The 12,171-nt window shown below is 42.9% G+C and overlaps 1 protein-coding gene across 18 annotated transcripts in view; it reads right to left on the bottom strand.

Annotated features, from left to right (window-relative positions):
• Positions 1-12,171, bottom strand: part of CELF2 (CUGBP Elav-like family member 2) — a 618,606-nt gene that overhangs the window by 5,309 nt on the left and 601,126 nt on the right. For 11 of the 18 annotated variants that reach the window (XM_090041759.1, XM_090041747.1, XM_090041762.1 and 8 more), the window contains 2 exons: positions 7,447-7,644; positions 3,685-3,828 (listed from right to left, as the gene is read on the bottom strand). In XM_090041759.1, coding sequence (XP_089897885.1) covers positions 3,685-3,828; positions 7,447-7,644 — 342 coding nt within the window. The remainder of the gene's footprint in view (positions 1-3,684; positions 3,829-7,446; positions 7,645-12,171) is intronic. The other 7 variants (XM_090041745.1, XM_090041746.1, XM_090041751.1 and 4 more) reach the window with 1 other exon arrangement.

The following is a 12,171-nucleotide window of genomic DNA, read 5'->3' as shown; positions in this document are numbered from 1 at the left end:
TGAGGATTAACCACTAGGAAGTGCTCTCTCCCTGTAATTCACTCTGACTGGGCTGGCTTGTATTCTTGCCTCCTCAAGACTGAAATCACTTGGTTCATAATAGACTGAAATCTCTCTGATCCTAGGGGCTGCACTCAATTTTCCTATCTGCGCATCCCACTCTTAATTGTACAGCACTCCGAACTGCCACTCTGCTTCTGCTGCCGTTAATTACTGTATTCCAACCTGGTATTATGCATGCATCTGCTCTGAAAAGTGCCCTTTTCTTTCCATTGGAATTTGTCTTAACAATTTCTTCTATATTAGATTAGATTAGATTACCCATTGCATCCTCTTCCATCTCTCTGACAGCGACACTTAAATTTCTCACTTCCCCTCCTCTATTAAGCCGCCCACAATCCCGTCTCTCATGACTTCCATGTACTCCTAATTTTGCCCCTCTTATTTTTCTTCTTAATATCTCACTGCTGTCTCATTCCTACTGCTTCCAATATCAACTAGCTATGGTTTCTCCATTTCAAAAGACAAAGACAAACCGTTGCATGTCCCTTTGCTGCCTCCCTGTCTTCCTTTTGTCGTTCATCTTTTTATCGTTGGCCATGCTGTTTGTAAGCATAGCCTCAGGTTTCCCCACACCCCCTGCCACAACTCGATCCACTCCAACCTGACTTCTGTGTTTTCCACTCCCTAGAAACTGCTTATGCCAAAGCATCTTCCCAAGCAACGCAGCGGCAGAAAGAGATCTCGGAGTCATAGTCGACTCCAAGATGAACATGTGTGATGAAGTGATCAGTAAAGCTAACCGCACTTTATTGTGCATTAGCAGGTGCATCACGAATGGATCCAGGGAGGTGATACTTCCCCTCTATGCAGCTCTGGTCAGGCCGCAGCTGGAGTACTGCGTCCAGTTTTGAGCACCATGCTGCAAGAGGGATGTGGATAACCTTGAAAGGGTCCAGAGAAGGGCTACTCAGATGGTTAGGGGTGTGCAGGATAGATAGGTCCTACGAGGAGAGATTGAGGGACCTGGATCTCTTCACCCTCTGCAAGAGAAGGCTGAGAGGGGGTCTTGTGGCCGCCTACAAATACATCGGGGGAAGCCCTGGTAAAAAGAGCATCTCCTACCCCTTGCTCTTTTTACCAGGGCACCCCATGGAGTAACTAGGAACAATGGCCACAAACTGATGGAGAGCAGATTTGGGTTAGACATCAGGAAGAACTTCTCTACGGTCAGGGTTGCCAGCATCCGGAATGGGCTCCCAAGGGAGGTGGTGCTCGCCCCCACCCTGGGGGGTCTTCAAGAGGAGGATGGGCAAGCACCTGGCTGGGGTCATCTGACCCCAGGGCTCTTTCCTGCCACGGCCTTGATGATCTACTAAGGTCCCTTCCGACCCTAAAAATCTATGAAATGTGTCACACTCTTCTTAGCTAAACCTCAGCACCTCCCCTCTAGCTGTACTCTCCCTGACTACTTCTGAGGTGGTTTGACATACACTCCTTAAAATGTTGTCCTCAGTTTTCATTCTGTCCTTTTCTTGTCCTTGTTGTGCGATCACTTTGTTAGCCTCTCATAGTGCCTCCTCCCCACAGGTCTCCATCTTCCCTCTCCCTTTCTCCTCCCTCTTCATCCTTGCTGTAGATCTTTCTGCCCATATGGGTTCCAACTATCAGCTTTCTGCTCACAAATTTACTCCTCTGCTCTTCACTTGGGTATTTATATCTACTCATATTGCTTCGACTATTTCTCTGCTATCTCATCAGAAGCTCTGTTAGCACTTTAAAGTTGAAGAAGGTCAAAACTGAGCTCCTCTTCTGTCCAAAACCTTCTTCCCTCCTATCTTTATCACTGTGGACAAAATCGCTACCTTTCCACAGCCCTCAAGCCCATGACCTGGGTGGGGCCGTATAGAGAGCTGACATTAACTGTTCTAGTGGTTAATGAGAAGGTTGATAGTCAAACCTGCTCCATCCTTGGAGCATCTCTTGAGGTAGACATAGCTATTAGTGCAAATGGTTTCTGATAAGGAGTGGAATATTTCTTTTGGGGGCAGGGTTGAATATAAATTATTGCACTGCTTTTACTTTGTTGAGCTGTCATTGCAAGTACCATGCTGTTGATTCACATGGCTTGATTTGACCTGGTGTCATGATTCCCAAAGGGTTTGGTCAAAATTATTTTGCTACCCTCACGCTGCTTGAATAGATCAAATGCGTCTGAAGATCAACATTTTTATTTCCATTAGTTGGGCTATTTCCATTTTTACTATAGCCACGAAAGTGGACATTTTCATAAATCTCATGTTCTTTGTCCCTGATATTTTTATTATATTTAATTTATGATATTTAATTTTTATGAAGCTTGAACAGGACACCTCAACAAGGACCTTGAAACATGAAGGTCTGGGTGTGGAGTAACATAAAATAGTACTTTCTGGTCCTTCCAAAGCTAACTAACTAAGGACTTATCAATACTTGCATGTTAATGTGGGTTAATATAGGGTTTGAATTTAAAGCATGTAGCTATTTCTGAATAACGTCACGTGTCATCCTTCAGAGTAAGTGCCTTATTTCTGCTTAGATTAAACCAGTTTGAAAGGCTGTGGCTGTAAAGGACAACAAGCACTCGTGAAATACTCTTAGATGTATTTTACCAAAAATCACGATTTAAAAAGTACATCTAAGGCAAGCAAACAAACACATGGGCTATGGTTTATGGGACCCCTTTAGAAATAAGAAAAAAGATTGAGGATGATGAGATGTGAATGATACCATTGCCAGCGCACTGGATTTTTGGATCGGTTACCATCTGACAAAGAGCAGCTTTCCTCTTTGTCAGGGACAACTTTTATAGACTGGCGTTACTTGTAAACATGTTTTCATCACAGACGCTGATTAAGTGCTTTACTTCATGTAAGAACTATTAGCCTAATGCTGATGAGAAGTGGTTATTTACTTGCAGTTTGTGATAAAGTATATCAAAGCATTAGGCCAGTAAATTTACATTATCAAGGGACTGGCATGCATCTGATCAGCTCTTCCACATGGGTCTAAACATTGCCCAAACACTTGCTAGTCTCAACCTTGGCAGTCTAATTTCCTTGCAGGTCAAAGACTCTCTAGGAAACTTGACACCGATTCCTCTGCCCTAGCTTAGCAGCGCACTGCCTGATACAGTGCACCCTACTTGTACTTCTCGTAGCTGCATCAATAGTCAGCAATTATCTGTCAAGTGTTCAGTGCTACATCTGTGTAAATGATACAGACACTAATGGCAGCATCTTGCACTTAACCCAAAGGAAAGGATTTCCTGTAATGTAAAAGTAATGGGTTAAACACAGAGTTTTACAGAGATTCAGCTATACGAGAGAGGATAATTAAGTATCCATAATAAGGCAGCTTAATAGTATAGGGAATGACATTCCTCCACACAAGGTGTAATTAGTTGTGTATTCCTGACACATCCAATGTAGATGTTAGATTGGAAGATCTCCCCCCCACCCCCAGTGTAGTTTTTAATTTGAATTGGTTTATCTGCACTTTTTTTTTTCTCTCCCTACATTTGAGGATTCAAAGCCACTGCTTTGGGAATGAGGTTCCAGTTTGACATTTTTCACGTTGCCGTTAATTTTTCATTCCAACCGCTTCTCCGTCTACCGCGCATGGATTGATTAAAGTTTTGCATACCAAAGCACTTGCTCAGATTAGTCTGTTTGTCAATGAAGACTTTAGCAGAGATAACATTTCCGAAAGGCATGAACATCTGCAGAATGTCCTGGTCTCCAAACTCCTGGGGGAGATGGTAAATAAAGAGGTTTGCCCCTTCTGGACCTTTAGAGAAACAAGCACAGCATGAAAATGTTTATTAGGGGTTTTATATTTTATCCAGCTTTCTTGACAATATTTCTAAGGGGGCGATGGGCAAAAACATTTCAGTTGCAAACATTTTGAAGTAACAAACGGCATAAAGTAGTCAAAGTAGAGTTGAAAGGCAGGTCCTTTATAGAAGAGCTGCCCTTGTCTATGTTCCTTACTCAGTATTGCTGCCAAAGGAGAAGTCGAAGTGCAGTCTCCTTCTTAAATTTGCATAAGTGTCTTAAACGGGAGAAAAAAAGACCGCGTGAAAGTGGCAGCTTCTTCCAATATCTGCTCTCTTCAGCTCTTCAAGTTGTATAGCTGTGTTCTGTGCTGCCTCCCACATCCTCAACTATTGTGTCAGCTAAATTTTGTTTGTAGAGATTAATGTAAGAGCTACAAAGAGCTGGGTTTAGTTTCTGAAGATCTCAGGTTTAAGTCTGTAGCACAGGCTTCTGGGGGCTGGGGTCAGGGCACAAAGCGCCTTCTGATTTGCAAACTGATTTGCCATGGAAATTATTGAGAGACGATAAAAATAAGAACTCCTGAGAGTGAATATGTAGTTACTTCCCAGATACATGGATTCTTTTAACAAAAGCAAGAAAGCAAGAAAGAAGGGAAATGACAGTTGGAAAAACTCTCATCTCGAGGCAGGAAATGCTGTCAAATACATTTACAAAACCCTAAAAAACCCCTGAACCGTTCTTCTAACAAGCAACAACAAACGCGATTCTTGTGAAACTCAAATGTTTTGTGAAAACTCTGGGAATCTCAAAACATTTTCAATTTTTGAACAAAGGCATGCAAAGGAATATTTTTTTTTTGCTTTATTTTGAACAAAAATATTTCCCTTTCAACTGAATTTTGAGATTTGTGTGTTTGTGAACCACTTGAATTATTTTTTCCACAGCTCAGCCCTAAAAATAGGATCACTGATCCACTGTATCCATGGAAAACTAAGATGCTACTTGGTTCTGGTGCAGACAGACTCTGGAGTCGTCTATATGGATATTCTCTAGTTTGCTGGCCGGCAAACTAAATGTGATGTGCTTGGTTACTGCCTAGGGAAGAAGAAGAAAGTACAATCTCAATACTTCTGCAATACCTCCTGCAGCGGACTCATAGAGCCACACTGGTGTTCCCATTAGAGGAACTGGACTACCTGCCCTCCCACAGCCTGATCAAAAGGGGAGCGCACGTTGGAAAGGAAAAAGAGAAATAGGTAGAAAACAAAACAAAATGAAAAAAAAAATAACCCAAATGGCAGGAGGGAAGGAAGCCAGAAGAAGTTTCTTCTGACTAAAAATAAGGTGTCCTTTTAATGAACCAAGCTAAACAGACTGAACCTAGATCTAAAGAAATAGGCATAGGGACCTACCTAAAGCAGGGTGACTGATGTCTGATTTTGCCGTCTGAGTGTGGCGCCCGGTGCCATTTTTGGGGTGGGGTGTGGTGGACCCCTCCCTGCCATGACTCTGATTGGCTGAGGGGCCCCAGAAGTCTTGCCCCTCCTCAGAGATTGACAGATGGCCCCAAACTGGGACTTGCTAATGCATCAATTAATGGCTTACACGGGCTTAATCTCTTGACACATTATTAAGTGGTCTAGGATGAGGTTAATGGCTTGTGCGGGCTTGATGAAGCTGGTGGAAGCCATTAACTGCGTAATAGACTGCTTAATAATGCATCAATTAATGGCTTCCGTGGGCTTGATTAGGGGATTAAGCTTGTGGAAGCCATTAATTGATGCGTTAGCAAGTAGTCTGGGATGCGGTTAATGGTTTCCATGGACTTGATCACATGCCAGGAAAGGAGGCAGCTCCTCACATAGAGCTACTGAAACACATGGGTGCCCCGGTGGGCGGGCAGGCAGGCAACACCGGGCTGGGCATTTGCAATGCAATGCAATCCCCGCCAAAAAATCAAAGTGAAAAAAAGAAGGAGGAGGTCAGGCTTCTTTGCAAGCTCCTTGGGCTGGCCCCTAAATGGCTCATGGACTCAGCTCATGTCAGGGTCTGTCTCTGGTTTGCTCCCTCTCCCCTTCCCCCTCCCTTTCTCTCTCTCTGTCCCTGCCCCCGGCTTCAGGATGCCAAGGTTTCCTGAATTTTTCTGTTTTGCAGCTCTTTTTTTTTTTTCTTTTCCCCTGCTTGCTGGCCGTTTTCACGGTTCCCACACTTTTACACAGAGACCAACCGAATTTGTGGTTTTCATGAAAATTGTGACATCACAAATTTGGTAGGGCCCTAAATAGAATAACGCAGTTTTCCAAATTTCAGCATTAATGTTTAATGCAGTATTCTTCTCTGGTATATGGCTCTCCCCCTTTCATATTTAAGACACCTAGCCATTCCATTAGGAGTCACATGCTAACACACAAAATGAAGGCAGCAGAACTTAATAATGAAATGTTCACTTAAAAAACCCCCAAAACTTAGATGACAAAGGCTAGAACTTTAAAGGGGCATTGCCCTGAAGGCTAAATTAACACCACCTGCTAGTGTTAGAAACACTTCATGAACTTAAAACCAATGAAAACCATTTAGAAAAACAAAAAAAGCCTCCCGCATGAGTTTTTTTCACCATCCAGACTGAGTGACATGTGAAAGTGAGCAGCAGATAGCAAAGAAAGGGACAAATATACATTTATTAAGAAATCTTTTCAGTTTCAATAATCTAATTTTTTATGTCCCTGTACTCTAGCTTGGGGTTCTCCGTGTCACCTGGAAGGTGTTCGCTTGAAATAGTGCAAGAGAATTTTAAGGGTGGTTAATCTTTGGATGCCCGTAAGATAGCTTATTTCTGAATCTCATCCCTGGCAAGAACAGTAATGACAACGAAAACTTTCTTAGAAGCTGTATAAAACATTTCCACCCTTGTAGTATTTCCTTGAAGTTAGGAAGGAGGAGAAAAAAAACCCTACATACACCCCTCCCCAAAACCTCAAGGTATCTGCAAAGAGAGAGAAGCAGTGCTTTATTTCACTAAAGATCTTACCATTAGTATTAATTCATTTTTGGTGTTAACTTCCTGAGGTTTATTTTGCTCTATTGGCACAGGGAGGGGGCAATCAATCACTTGTTTGCTTCCTCACAAGATCCACAATTAAGCAAATAACCACGCAGTGTAAGGACAGATCTTGTCATTAACTTGGAAACTAACTTAAATAAGAGAAGTGACATGATCACAGCACACAGAAACCAAAAGAGAGGAAATTCACCTACTCCACCCTTTTCCCCCCTCTGTGTTACTCCTAGCAACAACAACATACATGCTTTAGACATTATTCTTGTTACTGATGTCTATTATGACTCACCAGTGAGTACATTTATATTAATAAATAGGGGAAAGTAAGACAAATTCTCAAGGTTACAATGTCAAAATTAAACTAAAATATAAAATAAAATGTCAGAACAAAGGAAAAGGAAAAGAAAAATCAGTGGTTAGGCTAATCCAGCTTTTGGGAAAAAAAAAATCTACGGAAATAAAAGCCCAAACCAAACTGAGTTAAATGGGCTGAAGTTACTTTGATATAGTTGCTGTATTAAGTAATGGAACAATAATCTGCTACTTGAGATGTCTGCTTTGTTGTCTCACCTTCCTTCTGGCTGCCTGCAGCACTTTGCTGCTGTAACAAGCTCTGACTGTACAACGTTGGCAGTGCCGCTGCAGCATACTGCTGAATTCCTGAGTAGGCCTGGGTGAGGGCGTCCATTGTGCCGGCTGTACCATTCGTCAAGCCTGTAGCGCCGAGTCCTCCATTCAGGGCCGCCATACCTGAGAGCATTTGAGCAACTTTACAAAAAACCCAACAATAGAGAAAAGAAATTGCACTTGTTCATTAGTGCTTTCCAAAAGTAGTTGGCATTATATGACACCGACAATGACGGCAGTGCATGCAATTCAGCACTTCACCAGATGGGACTCAGAACAAAGAAACACCACTTTGGTAGAGATCACTTTAGCACGATGGTTGGACGACCAGACTGATTTGCATGCAACCTGCTACTGGCAAGTACGGTAAACTTTGTGCCTCTGAAATTCTGCCCTGACTTCTGTTTCAGCGTGCCTACCTCTGTCATCAAGTACGCCGAGGTACCTGAAAGGCTGGTCACGGGACTCCTGGTAAGTGACTTGAGTGCTAAGCACGGCACTTGATCGACTCTACCCGCTGGTTTCCATGTGCATTAAAAAATACTATAATTTGTTTACAACGGATAGTTTTCCTAGAGTCACAATTAGGCTGTCCGCCACAGCAATAAATGCTCAACTGTTCACAGTATCCGCTAGCGCATTGACATTATTCAGTCCAACTGTGGCTCCCGTCAGTCCTTGAAGAGTACCCAGGGAAGTCAAAGGACCAAATGGAATCCACTTGACTGGAATCGCAGTAAGTGATAGGTGGCTCTCAGGATAGGAGACAGTGGGCTTGGACAGGCTTTTGGTTTCTCCAGGGAGAGCTCCTACTCTCTCCAGAGATACCACAAGCATATAGAAAGAAGTTCATGATTTTTCTCATAATTTGGGAGGAAAATAACTTGGGAACAACCTAAGTGAAGTGGTTCTCCAGAGAGCATCTCTTGTTAGACAAAACTTCTGTACAGACAGCAGATGAAGAGCTGATCTGTGCAACCCCAACGTGATTTGCTTCACTCTCCTCCCTTCTCACACAGCATGTGTCAGGCTCAGCCAAGCGGGGAGCAGAACACCCCCGCAAAACCTTTGTAGCACAGAAGTGCTTAAGGGGCATGTTCTGCCTAGGGTGGCCACTGACCCACCCCCAGAATACAGGATATTGGGAAAGGGATGGTGAGGGGCAGGGCCACTGCCTCCTTGGCCAATCAGCAGCGAGGAGTGGGGTCACCCGGGTCCCTTGGCCAATCAGCATCAAGGGGCAGAGCCACCACAAAAAGGCTCCCTCCCCCCTGTTTGGCTCTGAACCCTGCTCCTCCTGGCTGTGTACAGCCCTGCCTCTAGGCACAGCTAACAATATCACGATATTGTTACAATACAACATGCTGGCATGTTTTTCTGTAGGACTTTCTGTAGTCCGTACCTCATTTAGAAATGGACAAGGTACAAAGGGTTTACAAACAGGATGGTTTGGTATAAAACAGACCCAACAGCTACCCGAGGTTTGTTCCTGGCTTGGTTCCTGCCTGAATCACACTGCAGCACTTGGATGCAGGGAAGTATAATCCTTCCAGCCCAGCCTTAGCTGGGCTCCACCACAGCACCAGAGAGGGGAAAGGGTGGAGGACTCTTCTGTGAATGGCACAGACCCCGCCCGCACCCTCCCTGACCCTGCCAATCCCTGCCTCCATTGACCTGAAATAAAGCCTTCGAAGCTCTCTGGGCTCTCTAGGGATTTCTGGCAGCCCAGGGTCCACACTGCAGGCTCTTTGCTTCTCTGTCTGAACTTCTGTACAGGTTAGTTTTTCTCTCAGGAAAACAAACTTGGGAGAGTTGTTCTGGATGATTCGATCGTGTTTATGCAGCCAGTGATTGCTGGGATGCACAATTCACATTTGATCAGGGTCATGAGCAACTAGACATTACCACTGTATACCATTACCATCCACAGTCCCAAACCAAACATTGCTACAGCAACACACCCTCCATCCGGTTGCTCACTGCAGGAAGATGGCCCACAAAACTGAACAGTCAGAGAGACAGGGCTCTTTTCTCATTCCTGTTACTGTCCAGGATTGAGAATACATGGCAGTCTCTTACACTGTCAAATGAATTTTGCATTTTCTGGAGATAAAGACAAATATTTGGTCTTTGGCACTTCTGCTGCTTTCTTTCTCACTGAGTGCATCTACATGTGCACATTTACTGCACAGTAACTGAAATAAATGCACAGTACAGATGTGCACCTACACATAGTGTACGTCTACACATACACGCCCATACTGCTCAGTAAATATGGTGATGTGTGCTGACTTAAGCATAAATTTGATACCTGCATCATTCAGGTATCAAATTTACACCTGATTAGTTACTGCGTAATAATGCACGTGTAGATGCCCTACTATGCAGTAACACTGTCTGCGTGTGGACTGACTTGGGACTAGCTTTAGTCTCAAGTCAGGCCACACACAGTGTTAATATGCGTTAATGCCTGCTCATGTAGACACCATCCTATTCCTGCTTACTGCGCAGTAAATTTAAGCCAGCATAAATGCATGTGTAGACAAGTCCCCTGGCAGTAAAACAATACCAAGAACAACAACCAAAAAGCCCACTATTCTCCACCCTATAAAATGGACACACTACCTAGAATCACCAGGATGACTGCTAAAGAAGAAATTTGGGGCAAGGGCTCCATACTGTCATCTGGTACACCCAGTCTACATTAAAATGCCCATGAAATTAATTTTACATCTATTAATTGGTGGTTAACAGTGCTAACTTCCTGTGATACAGTCTTTCACAACACTTGTCTTCACCCTTCTTTTCCCTTCCCTCTTATGGCAGCTAGCCAAGTTTCATGGAGCTTAAACTATTTCAGTTACGCATTGTATTATATATTTTTACAGCAGTTCATGAAATAAAAAGGCAATTTTCTCCCTGAATTTACTTATAGGTCCTTTAGCAAGGTTAAGGGCAATAGGTTGGGAAGCACTTAGAGACTGGTAACTAAAACGACTGAAAGAACTAACAGCTTGATTTTCAGAACAGCTGATCATCTACAATTACAACTTAAGTCAGTGAGTTGCAGGTGCCCAACAGCACTGAAAATCAAGCCATTTTTTCACAAGTACCATATTTATGTGCATACCACATGCACCTTTCCTACCCAAAAATATCAGCACAGGGGGAGTGTGTCTTAAGTATGGAGGCTAATTTGCTGTGCTCAAAATAGAAGCATGGAGTCACTGTGCTGCAAGAGGCCTGCCAGCTTCTCTCTGGGACAGTAAGTAGGAGGGGTGGAGTCCAGTGTTAACCCCTTCACAGCTGGCAACAGTTTTTGGCTGAGCAGCCAAATGAGCAGCCAAAAACTGCTGCCAACTTGACAGTAGCTGTGAAAATGATAACACTCGACTCTATCCCTCCTACTTGCTCAATCAGAGAGAAGATGGCAGCCATCTTGCAACATATCCTCTCTATGAAAGAGCCAGTTCTAGGCCATGATCCTTGAAAAAAACCCAAAACTTTGCCTTCCAAAACATGGTGCCTATCTTATTTACGGGGTATGTTATATGTGAGAGACAATATGGTAACTAGTAATCTTAAGTACTTAAGAATATCTGAACAGGGCCTTTTAAAATCAAGTTGCTATAATTGCATCTCTTACAAATGCACACAAAATTACTAGCTACTTACTAAGATTTACGTTGTGATGAGTGCCTTAGCAAAACTTTGGGTAAAGGGGAAAGTGAGATCCTTAAAGTATTTAAGGACTGTAAATTCAAGGAATAGGAGAGGGGAGTTATTCAGCATGGTAATAAGGGGAATACATAAACTGAAAAAGGTGATGACATTAATCAAACAGCACTTTATGGTTAAGGTCAGGAAAAATTAACAACGAAATGGGTTAGACTGTGCAACTGTCTTCGCCAAGGGAAGTGTCACAAACCCCATCACATGAGCAATTTAAAGATGGAGAGCCACTAGAAAGAGAATAATCCTACATTGACAAAGGAGGATAAAGATGATGACCTGAAAGTTCTTTACTACCTCTTGTGCAGATTCTAACAATGAGATTAATAATCAGGACAATTGCTCAAGTGGCAACTTCTTGGTACCACTAAGGTCTGTGTCAATTAAGAGGCCTCTACTGTATAAATTATACCTTTTGATAGTAGGATAATTTGTGCAACTAACACTTGACAAAGAAGTGATATTCCACAGCCTTTGCTTAATAAAATGTCCTCACTTGGAAGCTCTAGAACTTGGAGGAGAGGAGAGAGGACATTGCTGTATTTTGACATGACCTGCACTGCACAACATGAATTACAGAGCTAAGGCCTTGACAAGAGTATAAAATTGCCAGATATTTTGGTATACTGAGCTACTGATTAAAAAAAAAAAAAGCAGCTAGCACTAGATAATGATAGTATAGCAATATACAAATATAAAGCATTTTTGAATGTACATTTATGGCCAGATTCTATTTCACCAAATAGGCGTTTAAATGGACTTAGAGTGAAGACAGAAGTGCCAATTTTCACGTGAACTGATAGCCTCTTCCACCAGGCTATTTCCAATGATTAAGCAGAAAGCCCTGTCTTGCAGCACTGCCTCTGGGAAGGATACTGCTACCATCACTAGGGAGAAACGGGTCTGTAGAAAGGACTCTATTGTTTGATATCATTT

Source organism: Crocodylus siamensis, chromosome 4 (assembly GCF_052110815.1).
Source record: "Crocodylus siamensis isolate JL-2025a chromosome 4, ASM5211081v1, whole genome shotgun sequence".
NCBI lineage: Eukaryota > Metazoa > Chordata > Crocodylia > Crocodylidae > Crocodylus > Crocodylus siamensis.
The sequence above is the reverse complement of the archived record's forward strand: the minus strand, read 5'-3'. Positions and strand labels throughout refer to the sequence as shown.